General features: G+C 34.5%; 1 protein-coding gene across 1 annotated transcript; it reads left to right on the top strand.

The window, feature by feature from the left end:
• The first annotated feature begins 187 nt into the window (after positions 1 to 187).
• On the top strand, positions 188 to 16711 carry LOC132734198 (stimulated by retinoic acid gene 6 protein-like). Its single transcript, XM_060720891.1, has 4 exons — positions 188 to 779; positions 1217 to 1380; positions 2175 to 2360; positions 14912 to 16711. The coding sequence occupies exons 1-4, from the start codon at positions 598 to 600 to the stop codon at positions 15265 to 15267; spliced, it is 888 nt and encodes a 295-aa protein (XP_060576874.1). The 5' UTR covers positions 188 to 597; the 3' UTR covers positions 15268 to 16711.
• Positions 16712 to 22788: the final 6077 nt, after the last annotated feature.

The following is a 22788-nucleotide window of genomic DNA, read 5'->3' as shown; positions in this document are numbered from 1 at the left end:
TAGAGGTTTTAGAAAAAGTAAGAATGTGTTAATATTGAAGTCACTTTTAATTTTACTTTTGAAAATGTGTATGCTTATTTGATGTATCTTTTGATTATTCAGTAAAATGAAATGGTTTCAAGTAGAATAGAATTATTTTAATTATAATAGTTCAAACCTATACAAAGTCACAATACTAACTTTCAGTCAGTTGCTCGGTCCTGTATGAAAAATAATGCACGGAGGGGCACAATACGTCTTCCTCCGCTAGTAATAGTAGGAAGTCGCTATATGACATATACTTTGTTGTTAACAAAAACACATTCTTATTACTCATAAGGCGTTAATATAGTGCCTGCTGAACTATATTGATATGGAAGAAATAAAATAAGTCATGCCCTTAATTTTAAACAGTGACAGGGTATGTACAACCTTGAATAAAGACAATTTACATGGCAAATTTAAAATGGAAAAAGTAAACATTTTAGGAATTTAATTCTAGAGTCAGAGAAATTTTAGTGAAACATTTATTTGTTAATTATATTTCTTTCACGTTTTTTTGATCGATAAGTGAAATAAAATGATTGATTATTTCAGACCTACAAATGTTATCCTGTAATGGTATACAATTTGCAATATTTCAAAATTTGTGATATTATCGCATGTTTTATTTATTATTTCAGATATCCGGTGTGTATCATCATCATATTTAAACTGCAAATTTATTTAATTGGTCGATACTTCATCCAGCCAAAAATAAATGTTGAGGACAAATATAGACCCCTAGCTGTAGATAACAGGTGAATAATTTTTTATCTAAAAAAAAAAATAAACAACTTGTCTTAACTGACTTACTATTTAGAATTTAGCTTCTTTCTATTTCAGAAAAGAATTTATGGATAAAACGAAAATGCATATAAAATCAAAACAAAAATGCATATAAAATCTTGTCGATCGATTTTCGGCTTTCAAACTAAATGTTTCATAAAACAAATAAAGAATTTAATAGAAATTTTACAGAACAGAACATATTTTACTATTCAATATGAATTGAACATAACAATTCCTCGTCATTACACACATATACAGCATATAATAAACACAGCGAGAGTGAAAATACATACATACAAATTTAACGTTTGGTATAACCAGTCCAATTGACTAGATCTATTTTGTTCGAACGAGTTATGTAGTGATTATTTTGCTTATTTTTTATAAATGCTATTTTTCTGTTTAGGAATGCTTACGACGTTGTCAACTTTTTCGCTATTTTCCTTAACGCTAGCATCGGACTCTTTACTTTCCTCAAGCGTATTTTACTTGGTGCATTTTTGGGTGTATTTATGATACCAAGAATGGACCGAAGTTTGCTAATGCGAGGTTATGAAGCCATGGATAAATGTACGTATATTTCATTCTTTAAAGGCGCATTTATTATGTCTCAGAAATCATTATTTTTTTTATTCTTTGGAAATGTCAGACATTATGTTTAATTATTTAAATTGTGTTTGAATAATAGATTAAGAGGTTGTATGATGTTTAACAACTGGATAAAATAGCTCTGAATGTGCAGTAATGGCTCATAAAGGTAGCAAAATGTAAACAAAGTTGTATTTTGTTATATAGTTGCAGAAACTATACCATATATACGGCAAATGATTATTACTTTGAAAACTGTAACAAGATACCATAAATTAAAAGTTTTGAGAAATAAAATTGGTAGCATTTCCAACGCATAATGGGCCTTAAATGACTGCCCGTAATATTTTTCTATCAGGTTTAAAATTCAATAATTAATGATATGTCAAAGCTATAAATTAAAGGCGTCAGTTGCTGAGTGGTAAAAGTCGTTGAATTCGAACCACTACTTTCCCCTCACTGCTTTGACTTTGAATCCAACGTCGATGGTCATACTCAATTGACCGCAACTGCCTTAAAAAACATGGAGACCGTACCTAATGGTCTTCCGCCACCAGTTACGTTGAAAAGTTGCGTGAAGGCGTGAAGTGGCGTTGCGACTTAAAAACTGATAAAAACACATTTTCTCCTATTTTCAAGCGATGATTAGTTGGCAGGTGATAATTTGTATCTTTATGCCACATTTATGTTTCATTCTTCCACAAACTTACAAACAGAAAATGACGGATACACGGACGTTATTACGTATTCATCAAACAAGGAATATTTAATTTCAGGCTATGTAAACTATATTGGGATGATAATGGTCGACGTGGCCCACAATCATCCTGTAATGCGCGTGTTTTGTTACCTTCTGAAAAATGCTGTGGAAAATAGAAGAGATGTGAAACCTTTGAGATCTGCTGCAGAGAACGCTATATATTGCAATTTAACTATCCCAGATCACATTCCATCTGAAACAGGTATGATGTTAGAAATAAATGCTAGAAACGCTGTTTTTCTTGTCGTTTTTGTTTTGGTGTTGATCTAATAGTTTTGTAACAGGAGCCAGGACTGTTTGGCTTAAATACCCAGGTTCGATCTATATTTTATAGTGTGTGTTTATTTTGGAAAGAGACAACTAAATGTAATAACTTTACACTCACAATTTTATTATAAGCAGACAAGCTGTATGAAATATATTACTGAATATAATACCATATTTTATATAATTCTGAAATAAACTCTGAATATAATTTGTAAGAATTAAATAAATGTTTCTCTAAGAGCCAAAAATGGAACCTAAAATCTAAATTAAAAAGAGAAATAGAAAAATTTAGAGAGAGAAAGATGGTTCAGTTCTAAGGCCTATGAAATAGGTAACACTTTACCTTCAGCTCGGCGACCAAAGCACTGAACGCTGGGCATAGGCTGGGAGCCTATTTATGCCAGGGATTTCCCGCCAAAAATTGAGGGACGTTACCAAAATAAACATAAAATCAAGTACTGTCATTAGACTGCATATATAAAACTATAGTGAAACTAATTGTACACATAGTTCATGTTATTATTTAACAACCCTCTGGAAGGAAAAACAAGAAGCATGAAAATCTCATGCTGCAAGTACAAGTACGCTATACTATAACTTAAAGGTGTATAACCATACACTGATAATGTAAGGAAACTGCCTAAAAAGAATGATTTCAGGTCCTTATAAACATGTAGTTTAAGGATAAATACTCTATAAAATTGGAATATATGAAAAGCCAGGGTTATAACTGCGTTACTGAAACGTATTAAAGAAGTTAACTTATACATACATGTATAAACATCTAATGTACTTCATATAAAATCAAGGTGTATACCTTTAATAAACCCTCACTAGGTGTACTGAAGAAAAGTAGTTCAAAATAGGCCATACCAACATAATTATATGGTTATATAGATAGTATGAAATGAACAATATACTATAGAAAATATCGCTCCTGCTACACTCCCCCCATCTTAAGATCTAAATTGATTAATTTAGTCAATAATAAATTTGAAAATAAGCAGGAAGATATTTTCATTGTAACAGAAGAAATGTCCTTATTAACAAAACGCAAAGTGAAAACTCTCACTGATCAAAATCTAACAAATGTAACCGTTAAAATTGAAAGTCCTGAATAAATGAAGTAGAAGTACACTTAGAATAAATTCTGCGTTTCACTATGATAAATTAAACACTGTATTTAAAGAATGTCATAAAGCACTGTTGATCTTCTTGTCTTCGGACATCTGCATTGAAAGTAGAATAAGGACACATTTGGATCCACATCATACCCATTTTAAGGTCTTATGCCTGGTTTGACCTTAAATGGACCTACTCCAGTATAGGCGACTTATCCGCGGCCCCCAGTTGGGTTTGGCGGACCTAGCAGCACGTCGGCTGACCAGGCGAATAAAAAAACATTATTGTTGAATACGGTGCCACTTAGGTTTTCGATGAATGAACAACTGCCCTTGTTCAACCATGGCAACCTCATCCCGGCAGACAACTTGTTTACCAGTTTGGGTGTTTACCAGCCTAGCCTCTGCCTCCGCTGCTATACGCTTCCGCTTCCTTTGCTGCTGGGCGCGTATGTCTGGTTTAAACGGAAGGACATTACCTGGACTGATGTATGCCTGGTTGAGTTCCAGACTCGGCGAGAGACTGGAACTCATCTTGTGGCTTGTCTTTTGATGATGAGAAATGTTCGTTTTTCTTGCCGAAGTTTTACTACAGTTTGGGCACCTCCACAATTCAATAAACTCTTCGTGCTTATGCCCCCAGTGTCTCATAAAGGTGCTGTGGCTAGCATACATATGGTCCCCACATAGTGTTATGGGACATGGGGTCGGGTGACCAGGCCACAATGGCCTTCCATCAGATTTCGCGTCTTCCACTCCTGCAAACACCTCGCCACTACCTTCTGCCACCACCTCGCCACTTCCTTCTGCCAACACCTCACCACCACCACCTTCCGCCAACACTTCACCTCCACCTTCTGCCAACACTTCACCTCCACCTTCTGCCAACACTGCACTTCCACCTTCTGCCAACACTTCACCTCCACCTTCTGCCAACACTACCTCCTGCCACACTCACACCTTCTATCTCATCACCAACATCATCTATATAATCAAGAACATCTTCCACGTACCCTTTAAAACATATTGAACATATTTATAAACAAAACTAGTGTATTTTGTGCCTTTTTTTTTTTTTTTTTTTTTGAAAAATACTTATGCAAATTAAATCGCACAGAAACCCGAAAGAAATGAAGTTCTACCAAAGTGTCTCAGTCTGGTTAAGACAGATTTTCTGAGATAAACCCCATTGTAGTACTAAATCATTATAGTCTAGGCTCAAATAATGAAGTCAGATCATGCAACTGACAGAAGAAGAACTGTAGCGCTATAATTCTAAATATGTTTACAGGTGATCTTCTTCATTTTGATTGTTTAACCGCACGCTGATAGAAAAATCAATTCATTCAGAACTAGAACTGCCACTATGATGGCGTGAATACCCCCGCATACCACTTTGTCAGAATCAACAGTGGCCATTTAGAGCTCAAGGACAACCTCCCTGCCAAATCTGAGGTTACTAAGCCAGTGCATTGCTAAGTTATGTATTCTACATGCTTCAAATGTGAAAATGTCAAAATCAATACATTGCGGACAGGACATTCTTTAGCAATTGAGAAGAAAAGCTTTTTTTTGTCAAGGTCCCTGTGACCTTGACCTTTCACCCAGTGACCTCAAAATCAATAGGGGTCACCTTATAGTCATGATCAACATCCATGCCAAATATGAAGACTGTGGGTTAAAGGAATCTTAAGTTAATGGGTGGACAAACTTTTTGAAGTCAAAGTCCCTATGACCTTGACCTTTGATCCAGTGACCTCAAAATCAAAAGGGGTCATCTACTAATCATGACTAACCTCCATTCCAAATATGAAGACTGTGGGTCATAGGAATCTTAAGTTATTGGGCGGACAAGCTTTTTGAAGTCAAGGCCCCTGTGACCTTGACCTTTGACCTAGTGACCTCAAAATCAATAGGGGTCATCTACTAATCATGACTAACCTCCATGCCAAATATGAAGACTAAGGGTCAAAGGAATCTTAAGTTATTGGGCGGACAAGCTTTTTGAAGTCAAGGCCCCTGTGACCTTGACCTTTGACCTGGTGACCTCAAAATCAATAGGGGTCATCTACTAATCATGACTAACCTCCATGCCAAATATGACGACTGTAGGTCAAAGGAATCTTAAGTTATTGGGCGGACAAGCTTTTTGAAGTCAAGGCCCCTGTGACCTTGACCTTTGACCTAGTGACCTCAAAATCAATAGGGGTCATCTACTAATCATGACTAACCTCCATGCCAAATATGACGACTGTAGGTCAAAGGAATCTTAAGTTATTGGGCGGACAAGCTTTTTGAAGTCAAGGCCCCTGTGACCTTGACCTTTGACCTAGTGACCTCAAAATCAATAGGGGTCATCTACTAATCATGACTAACCTCCATGCCAAATATGACGACTGTAGGTCAAAGGAATCTTAAGTTATTGGGCGGACAAGCTTTTTGAAGTCAAGGCCCCTGTGACCTTGACCTTTGACCTAGTGACCTCAAAATCAATAGGGGTCATCTACTAATCATGACTAACCTCCATGCCAAATATGAAGACTAAGGGTCAAAGGAATCTTAAGTTATTGGGCGGACAAGCTTTTTGAAGGCAAGGCCCCTGTGACCTTGACCTTTGACCTAGTGACCTCAAAATCAATAGGGGTCATCTACTAATCATGACTAACCTCCATGCCAAATATGACCACTGTAGGTCAAAGGAATCTTAATTTATTGGGCGGACAAGCTTTTTGAAGTCAAGGCCCCTGTGACCTTGACCTTTGACCTAGTGACCTCAAAATCAATAGGGGTCATCTACTAATCATGACTAACCTCCATGCCAAATATGAAGACTAAGGGTCAAAGGAATCTTAAGTTATTGGGCGGACAAGAAAAAACCGACGGACGGCCGGACGGCCGGACAGCCGGACGGACGGACGGACGGACGGACAAGCTGATTCCAGTATACCCCCCTTACAACTTTGTTGTGCGGGGGTATAAATACTATTCTATTCAATTTACATTAGTACACATACAGCAAACCTATTGATATATTTGTAAAAATTAGTCAATTAATATAGACCAATAAAATAACTTTGTCAAACTGGACCAATTAAAGACCCGAACCATTTTTCTCTCATAACAAATATCAATTTTCAATTAGCTTTTCAAAAAAAATTTGAGTTTATTTTATTTCAAACAAGAATCCCTCATATGTACAATTTTAAGATATCTCTATACCTTTATATCTATATGTATACAAGCATAATTTATACTTTTCAATAATAGAAATATTTATCATGGCTAACGCCAACTGAATATACATATAATATCAAGACATTACATTTTGTCATGATTAACAATACATATTATTCCAAAGAATACACATAATAAGTAATTTAGTACTGTATGATAATACAAAATACAAACATAATGCCATATAAAGCAATATACGTAATCTGTATAAGACATGGCTATGACAAAACAATAACATTGTCATTTTGATACTTGACATTATAAATACACAAACGTATATCCTACATGTAGATAAATATTATCCACACACATTTACATGGAAACCTTATTTTGTGACAGCATACATGGGACAAGAAAATATAAAGATTTCATAGATTGTTCATGTATATGTACATTGCAATACATGATTAGTGGAAATCTAAATCTATTATCAGGGATGATAAGATAACTTAGGCACTATTATCATCTCTAACATCGCACAAGATACATTTAGTTGATGCATCTGTGGTAAATTATTTACAAGTAAAAAGTCTTGGTATCTGTCTGGGTTTATTTAAGACGGTGAAAATATAATTTTAGGCTTCATCCGCCTTCCGGCTCTAGATACATATGGCGTGACCTCTGTTTGCTGGTCATCATCTGGTGTAGTGCTATTAGCCACTTCTTCGTTTTCATCATCGGGATAATTTGGATGGTGTACATTTAGTATTTCAGACTCGCTGTCACTAGAATCAGTATATGTTCTAGTTCCCTGATAAGGTTTTAAGTGATCTATATGAACAGTAACCCGTTTCTTTGTCTCAACATGTTCAATAGTGTAAGTCACATCAGTGATTCTCTTAATTACAGTATATGGACCTGTCCACCCTAGCCCAAGTTTTGTATTAGCTATTGGGGGATACCAACGCCAAACTAAATTGTGCTCAGTAAATTGTCTGGATTTTAAGCCTTTTTCATAGGCTTTCTTTTGTCTAGACGCTGCTACTTTAAGATTATGAAAAGCGGTATCAAAGGATATCTCTAGTGATTGTCTCATCCATTCTACATATTGACTAGGGCAAAGTTTGTCCTTTGTGTCAGGGCAATCACCAAACATAACATCAATTGGGTAAGTAATTTCTCTACCTAGCATTAGTTTGTTCGGGCTGAATTTAGTACTTTCATGACAGGTGGAACGAAAAGCCATCATGACAAAAGGAAGATGGTCATCCCAATCATTTTGATTTTCATTGACAAAAATAGACAACATCTGAAGTAACGTGCGATTCAGACGTTCAATCATACCATCTGATTTAGGATTGTAAGGGGTTGTCCTAGTTTTATCGATATCAAGTAATTTACACATGTGCTTGAATAAATGAGATTCAAACTCACGGCCCTGATCTGTGTGAATATAGGAGGGGACCCCGAACCTGCATATGAATTCATTTACCAGTTTATCTGCTACAGTTAAAGTGTGTAGTACAATCTGGGCAATCAGTCCTTTTACAAGGCCCTTTACGTCTTGGTAAACGGGACAAAGCATCGGCATTTCCATGAAGACTTCCTTTACGATGCTCTAATCGGAAGTCATATGTTTCCAGAATGGCTAACCATCTGGCTAACATTCCCTCAGGATCTTTAAAATTTCTTAACCATTTTAGAGAAGAGTGATCTGACCGAACAAGGAAATGTCGACCCCAGAGATAATGCCTAAAATGCCTTACAAATGTAACGACAGCCAAAAGTTCAATGAAGGTAGTACAGTACCTTTGTTGTGCCTTATTAAGGGACTTACTGGCGTAGGCAATTACCTTTTCTTCGCCATTTTGTCTTTGTGATAAGACGGCTCCTATTCCCATGTTACATCCATCTGTATCGAGAATAAATTCACCTTCTTGTTCCGGATAAGCCAGAATAGGTGATGTTACCAAAAGATGTTTGAGCCATTCAAAACTAAATTGGCAGTTCTCATCCCAAACAAATTTTCTGTTCTTTTGTGTCAACTGTGTTAATGGAAATGCAATGACAGAGAATTCTTTGATGTATCTTCTGTAGTAGTTCAGTAAACCAAGGAAACTACGCAACTCTTTCTTATTTTCAGGTATTGGCCATTCTTGAACAATTTGTATCTTTTTAACCGAGCAACTTACTCCATTTTCAGATACCACATGACCTAAATAATCTATCTGTTTCTTAAAAAGATGGCACTTCTTTGGTTTCAAAGTTAATTTTGCAATACGGAAACGTTCAAACACTTCACGTAAATTTTGAAGAACAATTTCAAAGGTTTTGCCAAAAACTATAACATCATCTAAGTAACAAAGACATTTTTTCCATTGCATCTGACTCAATACCTTTTCTATCAACCGCTCAAAAGTTGCTGGAGCGTTGCAAAGCCCAAACGGCATGACTCTGAATTGATGCAACCCCATGTGTGTGTTGAAAGCAGTGAGATGCTTGTCTTTCTTTGACATTGGAATTTGCCAATACCCGCTAGCAAGATCTAAAGTACAGAAAAACCGGGACCCAGTGAGAGCATCCAAGGATTCTCCAATTTTAGGGAGGGGATAGGCATCTTTTCTAGAAACTGAGTTTAATTTTCTGTAGTCGACACAGAAACGTATAGACCCGTCAGACTTTGTTATCAATACCACTGGGGCAGACCAACTACTATTACTAGGTTCAATGATTCCTTGATCAAGCATCTTATTGACTTCAGTTTCAACTATCACTTTCTGAGACAATGGCAACCTTCTTGGAGGTATTTTAATAGGTTTACTATCACCCACATCTATTTCATGTTCAACAAGAGGTGTCTGACTAATCTTCCCAGAATCGTCGGTAAAGATATCTTGATATTCTTTTAACAAATTTGAAACATTCCCAAGTTGTTCGTTAGTCAAGTTCTCAGAAGCTTCATCAAGTAATGGTTTTAGATTATCAGGCAATTCTACCTTTTCAAATCCACTACCATTAGCTGAATCAAAATATTGAACACTTTTAATCTGACATAAAGTTCCTACTGACGTGTCCTTTTTGAGTTTAATGTTTTGATCAGTGATGTTAATGAGGGAGATAGGAACACCCAAACTTTCAGATCTAACAAGAGTTTTACACATTAGAAGGCCTTTCTTATTAATGACTTTATAGGGCTCTACAAGTCCTTCATGACAGTTAATGTGACCATCTATATAACCATTAACAACAACTTCTGTATCAGGTGGAACAACAGTATTTGTGCTAACCTTAATTCGAGCAACCCCATTGGACTCTTTTCTCATCAACTTAATCTTATGTTTCCCAATCTGCATGAGACCCTTTCCAAACTTTACATTGACATCAAACTGGTCGAGAAAGTCATTTCCAATGATTGCATTTATATCATCCAGTTGTGCAACTATAAAGTCAAATTCAAAAGGTTCATTGTCAATCTCAAAACAGAGATGTATTGTACCTTCAATCTTAACATCGGTACCATTGGCTGCAGTAAGGAGGGCTGAACACTGTTTAAGATCGGCGTTAGAGAGACCAAGTTTCTGAAATGTTGGTATAGAAATGATTGAGGCTGCTGAGCCTGAATCAACTAGTGCTTGAAAGTAACAATCATTATACAGAAGCTTAGCATAGAGACATGATCTTTGTTGTATAGGACAAAGTGTGATGTTGTGATAATGCCCATTTTCTAAATTAGTTTCTGAGTTGGCTGTACTTTCGGGCGCAAGAACAGCCTGACCTAGTTTCCCGAACTAGATTTAGGACAGTTCATGGCAATGTGACCTTTTTCGTGACAATTGTAACATTCAACATTGTGAAGTTTTGCTCTATCCTTACTATCAGTTCTTTCTCTACTCTTGCTCCTACTATTACTCCGGCTTATAGAGTGAGTGAGGCGTTCAATTAATTTGGCCAGATCATTTAATGAAACGGAGTCTGCTCTACTTTTGTGAGTTTGGGATGACTGACTTGTAGGCTCTGAGACTGCATTAATTTGACTGTCTTCCTCAAAACGAGGTTTTCTTAAGATACCCTGTGAACCTTCAAATGTTTCGAACTCAACAGCTAAAGCAATAGCACTATCTATTGTAGTAGGGTGTCGATATTGCACATGGCTACGGACTTCAGGGCGAAAAAGGCCATTTATAAATTGGTCTATGACGTAAATCTCTCTAGCCTCTAAACTAACACCCGGAAATGCTTGTGAACACAGTCTTTGCAATGCGTAACCAAAATCAGAGGCATTCTCATGCCTTTTCTGTTTCCTAATTCGGAACTCACAACGAAAAGCTGTTTCGCGTTCTATTGGATTGAACCTACGGCCTATAAGATCTTTGACTGCCACATAATCAGTAAGACTTTCAGATTTTATCTCACTTAACAGCTTTTGAGCGGGACCTCGCAGTGACATTATCAATTGCTGCGCCCTCTCTTTGTCGTCCCATTCATTCCAGTTAGCTACGTTTTCGAAATGTATCAGATAATCACGCCAATCTGTGTTTTTCCCATCAAATTTGTCAGGTTCTTTGTGTTTATGTTTGTGTTTTGATGGAATACTGGTATGTTCTTGTAAAGTCTGTGATTTAAGGTTTTGCCGAAAACCTTTGTTGCATATTGGCTCCTCTGTGGTTAAGATCAGATTGTGACTCATAGCAGGACTGAGTTTGATCACTCAATGTAGGATCCAGTGTGGCAGTACAAGTATCTGTATTTCGGGTACTTTGTTTTTTACGTTGTAAAGTACTGGGAATATCTTCTTGTGGCACCTCCTGTATTTGGTTTCTAATGTTTGAATATTGTGTTGGTACCCCGTAAGAGGTTGTCTCTGCTTGTTTTGATCTGAAAGCTAAACTGCCTGGTTGATCAATACGAGTTGGCTCTACAAATTGTGTTTCTGCGTGAGGTTCTATGTATGGCGTATATGCTGGTTCGTTGCTTTTATTTAGAACCGCACTTGACTGACCTGGAGGCCTACCCTGTATCTGATGTGCATAAACATTTGGTTGTGTAATACCCATGTTACCCATTCCCTGTTGTTCAGAGGTATAGCCAGTGTATGGTAATGAGTGTCTAAAATTAGGTGGAAATGCACCTTTGAAAACACCCTGTAAAGAAGTGTCTTGATGTGTGACTATAGATTCATCATGATTAACACTAGAGTTAATATAAGTATTAGGGTTATATACAACTTCTTGTTGCTGTGGTTTACCCATATGTGGTAAGGAATCTAAAGGAACACCATGTGTTTTATCGGGATTGGGTACAGAATCTAAGGGAACACCCTGTACATTACTTTCAGAGTGATTGCTGTTTTGAAAACTATGTGTTTTAGTAGCAGACTTTTCAAGTCCATGAACAATTGGCTGCATTGGGTCAGAACGATTAGGTGGAAATACACCTTTGCACACACCCTGTATAGATGTATCATGACATTCATTTACTGGGGAAGTAATCCATCCACTGGAAATATCACATGTTTCCGTGGAGTGCATATCATTGAGTGAGTTTGAACTATATATGTTTTGTTTTGCATTTTTGGAAACACCCTGTATAGGAAATTTAACTCTATCTGTATGTGTATTCAAGGACAGATTGCAATGAATGCAAGGACAGCGTCTATCATGTGAAACATGAGGTTGTGTCTGCTCATATGAACCATGAGGACTGTTTTGTGTTAGCATATGTTTGGACATATCCGTATACTGTGGTGACTTATAGTTCTGTGAGGGATTGGAATATGTATACAAGTTCTGTGCAGTCTTGTCTTGATAGTGTGACTGCGATGACACTGCATGAGGTTCAAAATACCGAACCTTTTGTGCTGAGTTCATATTGTTAGAATACTGTTCTGTGTGCATGGAGCCGTGACTCCTTTGTTTTAGATATTCCTCATAACCTAGACTCATAATTTTATCAGGTGTGTTTGGTGATATATCATTTAGACTTGTGTTGATTCCAACAGACCTGTATTTTGAGATGTAATCTGGGTCAGATATTTGTACATCACCCTGTACATTTTGCATGACTGATGGTCGTGGTGTTATAACACTGCTTGTGGTAAAAACAGTATTAGACAGTGTGTATGATGACGGGACACTATGCCTATGATGTGGTACCATATCTAAAGTACTAACGTCAATCAAAAGTGAAGGTAAACTTTCGCTATCACCCTGTACGTTTACCGTACTATTTTCATGTCTAAATGCAGAATCAGTTTGCAAACTATCGTTAACTAATTTTGAATTCAATGCACTTCTCTTGGTAGGGACTGTATCAACTTTTGTTTCACCCTGTACCTTTGAGAATCGATTCCTCGAAAATTGTACATGTTCAGAATGCACTGGTGTGTCAGACATTTCAGAATGAGAGAAAAAGGGCGGACTTTGTTTTATCAAAATTTCAGGATCTTTTGTGTCACCCTGTAGCCTATGTGTCATGTAACTAGATGAAACAGTATGGTCATAACATGACATAGGATATGTTGTATCTGTTTGTGTTGTCAATATTTGGTTCAACTCTAAGGTGGAATTGTCTACTCTGCCTTGTGTATTTTCAATTGTGTTTGTTTTATGATGCGGTGCACGGCTGGTATTTTGTTTAGTACTCGACGGCGACCACCAACGGTCCCACCAACTACCGTTATTTGACATTGTTTGCGTGTAAGTTCCAATGAATTTACACAAAAGCGCACATGTATTTATATATATGTTTATATAATACACAAAAAGTACTGTTCTACATAAAGAATAAACTTCCAAAATAAAACTATCCTGGTCACGGCACCAAATGTAACAGGAGCCAGGACTGTTTGGCTTAAATACCCAGGTTCGATCTATATTTTATAGTGTGTGCTTATTTTGGAAAGAGACAACTAAATGTAATAACTTTACACTCACAATTTTATTATAAGCAGACAAGCTGTATGAAATATATTACTGAATATAATACCATATTTTATATAATTCTGAAATAAACCCTGAATATAATTTGTAAGAATTAAAGAAATGTTTCTCTAAGAGCCAAAAATGAAACCTAAAATCTAAATTAAAAAGAGAAATAGAAAAATTTAGAGAGAGAAAGATGGTTCAGTTCTAAGGCCTATGAAATAGGTAACACTTTACCTTCAGCTCGGCGACCAAAGCACTGAACGCTGGGCATAGGCTGGGAGCCTATTTATGCCAGGGATTTCCCGCCAAAAATTGAGGGACATTACCAAAATAAACATAAAATCAAGTACTGTCATTAGACTGCATACATAAAACTATAGTGAAACTAATTGTACACATAGTTCATGTTATTATTTAACAACCCTCTGGAAGGAAAAACAAGAAGCATGAAAATCTCATGCTGCAAGTACAAGTACGCTATACTATAACTTAAAGGTGTATAACCATACACTGATAATGTAAGGAAACTGCCTAAAAAGAATGATTTCAGGTCCTTATAAACATGTAGTTTAAGGATAAATACTCTATAAAATTGGAATATATGAAAAGCCAGGGTTATAACTGCGTTACTGAAACGTATTAAAGAAGTTAACTTATACATACATGTATAAACATCTAATGTACTTCATATAAAATCAAGGTGTATACCTTTAATAAACCCTCACTAGGTGTACTGAAGAAAAGTAGTTCAAAATAGGCCATACCAACATAATTATATGGTTATATAGATAGTATGAAATGAACAATATACTATAGAAAATATCGCTCCTGCTACAGTTTGCAGACGCGGCCATTTTAGCCTGACTATTGTATTTAAACAATGTATGATAGAAAGAGGTATCATACTCACCGGGGCGTTTGCGTCACAAGTTTTTCGTACCATACCACTTATTTCCTATCCCTTTGAGAATTTATGTTTTTAAAATTGTTCATGACCATCATTCATATTTCCAGGCAAAATGACCACTCTGTCAAATATTTTGACAAAATTATGCCCCCTCTCCAACATAGAGTTTTTCATACCATCGCATTTATTTCTTCTTTGTCATATTTAAGATAGTCAAACTCTTGCTTTACATCCAGTAAGGTGGTCCTAGTAGATTAAATCGATTTTCATTTTATTTAAACTTCTTCCTTGATTGATTTAATGTTACCTTAAATTGAAAATAATGTATGATTTTGTACATGTGAATATTATTTTTCATCAGGAAACAGCCTTTCCAAGAAGAGATGGTTGCTTGCCTTTACATTAATTCGAAATCCTTCACTAGTGGCTCTGCGTGTCCGTGAATGTAAAAGTAAATCTCGGGACAAAACGGCGTTAAGTCTGACGGACATTCAATGTGTAAATAGCACAGCTACTGATTATCCGGATAATTCGACAGACGCTTCGGGATCTTCCATCAGTTGCTGCGGAAAGTTTAAGTTTGAGATTCCTTCAACTCTTCTCATCAATCTGATGGCTTTGATTGTGCTAATATCGATGCTCGTCATTTATGCTGGGCTTCCAGTTTTGATAAATGATTTGATAAAGACAGCAAAAATTCTTGCTACGGCAACATAACGTTTTGGAATGTTGATGTGCCAACATAAATTACGTTATTGCGGTTGCAACATAACTTACTTTATATATTGCTCTTTCAACCTAACTTATTTTATATATTGCTGTTTCAACATAACTTATTCTGTATCTCAAGTTCTGAAAGATGAAGACCAGTCTGAAGTTTCCAGCATTTGATTGGTTACTTCTGATAACTAATTTCAATTTGGATTTTAGCCAATTACAGACATTCATTGTTAGACTGGTCTGAAATTCTGTTTTCATCTTTTTTGAACTAGATTTTCTTGTTATACATTATAATCAAAGGTTTTTACCACACTAAATAATTAGAATGATTTATAATTGATAGAATTATCACACTTTATTAGAGTATTTTTTGATGAATTAACATTATAAAGCATATAATATTTGAATTTACATGTCAGAGTTGTCAATTCATTGTAACATGTGAAAACCGAACACCTCAGAGAGTAGCCAAAAAGTTCTTTTTGAAAGTTTCCGGAGTTCAGAAGTGAAGAAATATATGAACAAGTACGCACAGGAAACAACAGATGCTTTGTAAGACATGACAAAAAATATATGAAGCTGATAAAATTAACAAAATGGTAGAATTTTTAGGATTATTAAAAACTTTATTAAATTTTATTATCACGAATACTGACTTGATTGATACAATAGAAGTTAATTATCACAATTTATTTTCAACATGTTTAGTATACTACGAGCTATTTACCTTTAATCTTTTTTTCTTCACAATATACTCCTCACTTCGTAAATTGCATTTTAAAATCAAGGGTTTGACATGCTTAGTAGGTTGTGATTACATTAGGTGTCAAAATAAATGGTCAATACTAATTGGAAGATACTGACATTTTGCAGGTTTTATAATCTTCAAGTACAATAATCACATTCTTTTCAATTTCCGGATTTTAGAAATAAATTTGATTTGATAGAACCTAATTCTTTTCCTGAAAATAATTAGGAATTCAGAATTTAGAAGTTCCGGAATTCAGACGCATCAAATATATAGAAAACAAAAGGATAAATTTTGGAATCCGTGCATTGTCTGTCTTTCAATCTGGACACAACCATTCATCATTTTGAGGGTAAATTTTAAAATATGTTTGGACTAAATAGCAATCTAATTAAAAACAGCTCTAAATAGCGCTACACATCTACATGTAAGAACTAAGTAGATCTGAACTTTTGTCAGATAGGACTGAAACGCATGCGTTGTTGACGATGGCACAGAATCGCTGTCTGATCTTGATTCTGCACTTGTGGCATAGGTAGAATTTGTTGTCACAAGCAGAATATAAGTTAAATATGTGTTATGTAAAGACATATGTTATGGTTACACATCATTGTAGACTAGTGAATTCATTTGAATGTCATTGCTTTGTCAAGTGAAATGTGAATTACAATTTTAATAAACAATATAAATATATATAGGACTATGTCTTTTTTAGTAACAATATTCCATTTTCAATTACTTGTATTTTATTATAGTTTGTGGATCGAGGAGGGAAATGTAATATCCTAATTATTTGTAGTTCTTTTTACGTGTTTTTAGAGAGAAAATCCACCAAACAATTTAAATGATGAAGATATAGATAATTCTATTTCATTACAAATCATAAAGTATCTCATTAAAAAAAATTGTGTGAGTTTATAATATTTTCATATATATGTCAGATATATGACTTAAATAACTTTGTTAGTTTAAATTCATATTGAATGAATGAATGAACGAATAAATGAATATTTAATTTAGTAAAAGGGATTGTGGTGCAATACATTACGGATATTTGTATGTTGTACCTGATGTTTTGTTCTGGGTATAGAAGGAGACTAGTGTTCATAAATGTCGTCTGCTTTGATTCTACATTATGACAAATACAGTGTCTCATGATAATTTTATTAATACATGTATATGTTCAGTGGAACTTTTTTTTCATGAAAGTGCAAAATTCAATTTTTAATTTTTTTTTCTGACTTTGAAACACATGCCTATCATACTTGTGTGTTATAATCCTGCAATAAATTTCGAGGAACCTATTCAACTAGCTTGTGAAAGATCGGTTGAAATACTCAGTTGCCCTTTTCTGCCGGAATAAGTCAAGGATTGACACCTGAGGTCTCCCTTCCCAAAATGAAGCTTGGAAATTAACTCGGAGCTTTATAGCGCTGGTATGACTTGAAACCCAACAAGAAAATATTACTTAATAAAAATAGTATAAAATTGTTTTATATATCTTGACATTTCATAAAAAATAACAGGAAGTTAAGTACATGTAAGATATAATTTGGTTTTGCCTGATTTTTGCTAACAAGAATATGAAAGAGGAAAAGTTTTAAGTTTTAAGGTGTGTAATTTATTGTAAGATTTAAAAGATTGTTTTATTTGAATTTTATTAAGCTTTTACAACTTGAAGTAAATACTTTTTAGCTCAACTATCTGAAAAAAGTGGAGGTGTCATACGTTTCTGGGCATCGACTTTGGTGTAACTCTTTGGCTTAGGTTTAGGGAACAGTTTCTTGTACAGATCCATATTTCATCAATCACTATATTTCTTGTGATTTTATATGTCTTTGGGATTATAATTGAATGTCTCTTACAGAACTATGACTTGAAATTTGACTGAATGAACATTTGCTTCATTATAAAAAACTTTTAACAATGTCATGTATTTTGGATAAAATCTTTATCTTCATTCATTCCTACATTGGCCGGACATTTCTTTCATTATCAAGCACTGAAAATAGTCGAACATGCTCTTAACTAACAGCTCTTGCTAATACATGTTGTAATTTCAATAATTGAATCATTTCATTGAACTTGTCACAAATGTATTAAAAAAATAATAAAATATATCGATAAAAATATGACAGTTGTTATCTTGTTGCTTTAGATGTGAGATATTACACAAGTCTTTTAAAAATAAACTTGTGAAGTGTGTGATATTTATATTGACTTTATGCGTTTATGTTGATGAGTAAAGATTTAAAAAACAACTCCTATACAGTCAACAATGTGTTGCTAGTGTTTACTTAGGCTTTCCCTGTCCCTTTCCTCTGCCCTTGTACCTTCGGTGCCCTTACAGTTGAGAGGTATTGAATGTCGTTGTCCATCCTCTGAATGGGCATTGCAAAAGTAAACAAGGGCCAGTTAATTGCAAGCACAGCTATAGAACAGAATGAGATACATTCCATTACAATAAAATAAGGGTCCTTGGACCTTTCTACAACGACAGACAATAAAAAAAAGATAAACCCCTTGTTTTACATTTCTTGACAAGTCCATCCCAATCAATGTCTTGGAATCCGTTTATCAAATGTTTTAAGGATTATTCATATGAAATGCTAAGATTAGTTGCAATGAATGCGCAATGAGAACGAGATACTCTATCAGAAATACCCGAGGTACTCGATGTTTTATGGACACCCTACTCATGTAATTTTCTATGTCAAATCCCTTCCCGGCCTTGGACTTGGTGGCGTATTTTGACTATTGTAAACATTTGAGGCCTGCAGAAGACAAACATTGCCAAGATACGGCAAATTATCCACACGTCCGTTGTTTGGTAATAAATCGAAAACGCCAAGACTTCATATAACAGGCTGATGGCTTTGCAATGTTTTTAGGGTGACGGTGGCATTAACGAATGAAGATGAGGTATTTAACCAATTTTTGAATATAAATAAAATATGGTGTTTCCTTTTTCACAATAAAGATATAGTGTAACTCGAGACATAATAATATGGGAAGCAACTACCAACTAGATAAGTCTTGAAAGTTGATGGTCAAATTGGCAGTTAATCAATCGAAAACAAATGTGTAGTATGCAAATGTAGAAATTTCATCAAAAACGTGTCGAAATCAGAGAGTTTGTAAACCAAATATTTTTACAAAATAATGCTAATACAACAAATGCACATGCGTTTTCATAAAGACAAAGGAATAGTTTAGAATGGGTTTGAATGTTTTTGATACTGGAAGTTTTAAGTACTTTTGTTTAATCTGTTTAAATATTCCCTTGATATAAATGAATAGTAAAAACACAAAAGGTCAGTCAAGGAATGTTTAAAAATGATGTATTAACATCTTTAGAAGACAGCAATGTCAAAACTCTAGGTTAGACTGTCGTATAGATTTTCCCATAGGCTTACATTATGAGAAATGGTCCCCTATCCTACCTTGATTTTTCTTGGAGAATGAGATGCCTGACACATAAAATTATCTTGTTATATAGGTCAAGGCAACCAAATTGTTTGCAAAATGACTTCAAAAGAGGATTACCCCACCCCCATCCCGCACTTTCATTGATTTTTTCTGCTGATCACAAGACTCATATATTTTTTATGAAGTCACAAATTGTCACACAGGCTTATGACAGAGACTTATTTCATTTTCTTAAGAAAACAATAGTGTCTGCTACTAAATTAGTTTTCATATTTAAAAACATCACATTTTCATCTACTCACATCATTGAATCTTGCGGTTTGCAGATAGTCTGATCTCTACCATGGAGCTAAATATATGTTTATATGTCTGTGTCTCTACCATATTTTATTTCGTCTGTCTTACAGAGTCGTGAAAACCAATGACAAACATAAAAATTAGGTAAAAAAAATAGTTTAATAGCTTAAAGGAGATAAGGCAATGTTTAAATACTGATAACAACTACTTATGCTGTCATGCTTAATACCCTTATATGTATGATTTTGTTGATTTAGTATAAACAAACGTTTTTGAAATTTGAAACATGTTGGGAGGCCATTTTGGACTTTTTCACCATTAAAATGGGACCCATGCTCATCATTTCTTATATATCCCAAAGTTAGGTTTGTTGTTTTAACTACTTTCAGAATTATTTGTTGTTGTTTTTCACAATTTGACTGGAGTTAATTTAGTTTCTAGTACTACATTTATATTGCATGTATTATATTTATCATCGATAAAAAGTTGTGGAAATTCCATCTACGTATTGTCATTATTTTACAAAAACATATTCGCAAGATATAATCTGATGACCGATAAATGTTTGACATTATTGATTACATTAAAATGATTTGTCACTGCACAAGTGACATAGATAAAACATGCAGTTCTAATTTCGTGACCTACACATAGCTTGCATACTTTTGAATTCACTTAATTTCGTGGGCATGAAATTGCTTGGTTTTGTCGAAAAGAACATATTCGTGGGTTCTTACACTTGAGGACTGTTAATGTTTTCACAAGGTTAAATAGTATATAATGTGATGTAAAGCCATCTTAAAGCAGACATTTAGAAATTCCCGTTTAATCTTCAATTCATGTGTTAGTCAAATTGATTTCCTTATTATATAATTTTATGTTTATATGTTTTGTTAATTACTTTTGAATAACTGTTCATTATATTGTTGATATATCATAACCTTATGCATATTACATGCATTGGTTTTGAATAAATCTTAAATCTTGAATTGATTGACCTATCCACGGAAACCACGAAAATGAAGTTCTCATGAAAAATTATGATTTTGCAATATGTTTCCCGTGAACGAAGTTTAGAACGACGTACATTTAAATGAAGTTTGAAATATATCAAATGTAACTAGTAACTCGCTACATTTACTATTACGTAAGTGCTATTGTTTGAATTTATACCGGTCCTGACACAAATTAATCGTACACCCCACCCACCACCAAAAAAGAATATAACATCCCCGCCCCCAAAAAATTACAACAGCATAAAAACAACAGAAAAAACAAACAAACACAGAAGGAAGATATTATATAAAAGCGTTATTATTATTGTCAAATAGAAAAATATCTTTTCCTATTTACTCCCGCAAAGTTTAACACAGTTATTGTGAAACGTTGTATTTTACGAGTGTAATCAATTATTGTCTGATAACAGTGAAATGAAAAAGAATTGTTTCGATTTATAGAAAATACACAAGTGAGAAGTTTAATTGAATTCTTGAATCCAGTTGTGTTTCCAATAGCAGATGGATTTTCAAGGATTAAAGTATTTAAACTGATAATTTATTATATTTTCTTTTGAATAAGATCAACGCAGCAATTTGTAAAATTAACAACTGCCCATACATACTAGTATCAACGAACGCCTAATAGTATTAATATTGACTGATCGTATCCAATTTGTCTTTTGCATTTTTAGGTAAACTTGTATTACTTTATTTTTTATATTAGAATTGGTAGATCAATAAGTATTAAGTTTCATAGTATGTGAATTAAATATGTTTTGGGTAGTCGTAAAAAACTTCCAAATTGCCCGTAACCCATTATGACGTATATAACGCTTTTTTGAGTTTAATTCAAAATTATGAATAAAATATATTATTTGACAATATGTCTGTCCATGCAGACATTTTCTCATTCAAATTTTGACCAAATCAGATTATTAAAAATTAACGCCATTTATAGCTATCACATTGTTTTCCAGTGACAGTTATAACTGCTAAAACAGTTGGTGTTCATCTATTAAAATATCAAAAAAAGAAGCTTAACGGCCATTTCTTGTTCTGCCGTCATACATGAAATAAGTATCACACCCAACACAGATGAGGCACATATCATAATATTTGAAAGCAGAAGCATTATACAATTTTTTTAAATTACGTGAAATGGTTTCACACAATCAGCATTCAATCAAAACATTGCTGGTTTGCATTCGCGCGTTGACTGTTGACACATAAAGAATTAAATGGCGATTTATTTAATATGTTTATGTATTGTTCACCAATTTTTCCGTTTGTCCTCAACGGTTGAAACAAGATTCAAAACGTTATTCCATTACGGTCAGCGTTTTTCCATGGAGAGAACTCTGCAATAGAAACAATAGATATAGCAATAAACAAAGGTAAATTAGTTTTAACGATATTATTATATTATAATATATAGTATTTTATTTATTAATATTATTATATTAATATGTATTGTATGAGTAATTCATGTGTAAATGCCCTTAGACTGTATTTAGTGATAAAAAGGCGTTTTTTTATTACTAAAATAAAAGTAAGATACCATCAATTTCACATTCTGTCACTGAGCTTTGGGGCAACCAGCTTCCAGAAGCACCACAAACGTACAGATCATCGGGTGTGTGAATCGTATTGGTAAGGTGTAATTTCTTAAAAACAGACAAACATACACACGTTTACATGATCAGATTTCATTTTGTTACATGCAGTATGCCATGTTTAGGAGCCCTTTAGCTTTTTTCGCATGGATGTGCTGATAAAAAAACAACAAAAGGAAAGCAAAGATATATGTATATTTTTTATAAGACAGAATTTAAGTTCAATAATGATGTAACAACGGTCATGAAAGCTTTAAGTCATTTCAGTTTTTAATCAAGCATACCGCCAAGGGCAAAAATGTCGACCGCATAAGGTTTCAGTTAAGGAGGAAGATGTATACATAGGTGAGAATGTTGCAACACACCCTCCTGATTCACATGGCGAATCTTTACATTGCATAAATCCTTTAGGTGCTTTTGACCTCGACCCGGC

The sequence above is a fragment of the Ruditapes philippinarum genome, unplaced genomic scaffold, assembly GCF_026571515.1.
Source record: "Ruditapes philippinarum isolate M1 unplaced genomic scaffold, ASM2657151v2 ctg9300_1_1_1_1, whole genome shotgun sequence".
Classification (NCBI taxonomy): domain Eukaryota; kingdom Metazoa; phylum Mollusca; class Bivalvia; order Venerida; family Veneridae; genus Ruditapes; species Ruditapes philippinarum.
The sequence above is the reverse complement of the archived record's forward strand: the minus strand, read 5'-3'. Positions and strand labels throughout refer to the sequence as shown.

Bases quoted from the DNA above. Each gene is read 5' to 3' on its own strand.
- LOC132734198 (XM_060720891.1), top strand. From the start codon at position 598: ATGGTATACAATTTGCAATATTTCAAAATTTGTGATATTATCGCATGT. The intron at 780-1,216 runs GTGAATAATTTT...TTTTCTGTTTAG, and splicing joins CCCCTAGCTGTAGATAACAG to GAATGCTTACGACGTTGTCA. The intron at 1,381-2,174 runs GTACGTATATTT...ATTTAATTTCAG, and splicing joins TTATGAAGCCATGGATAAAT to GCTATGTAAACTATATTGGG.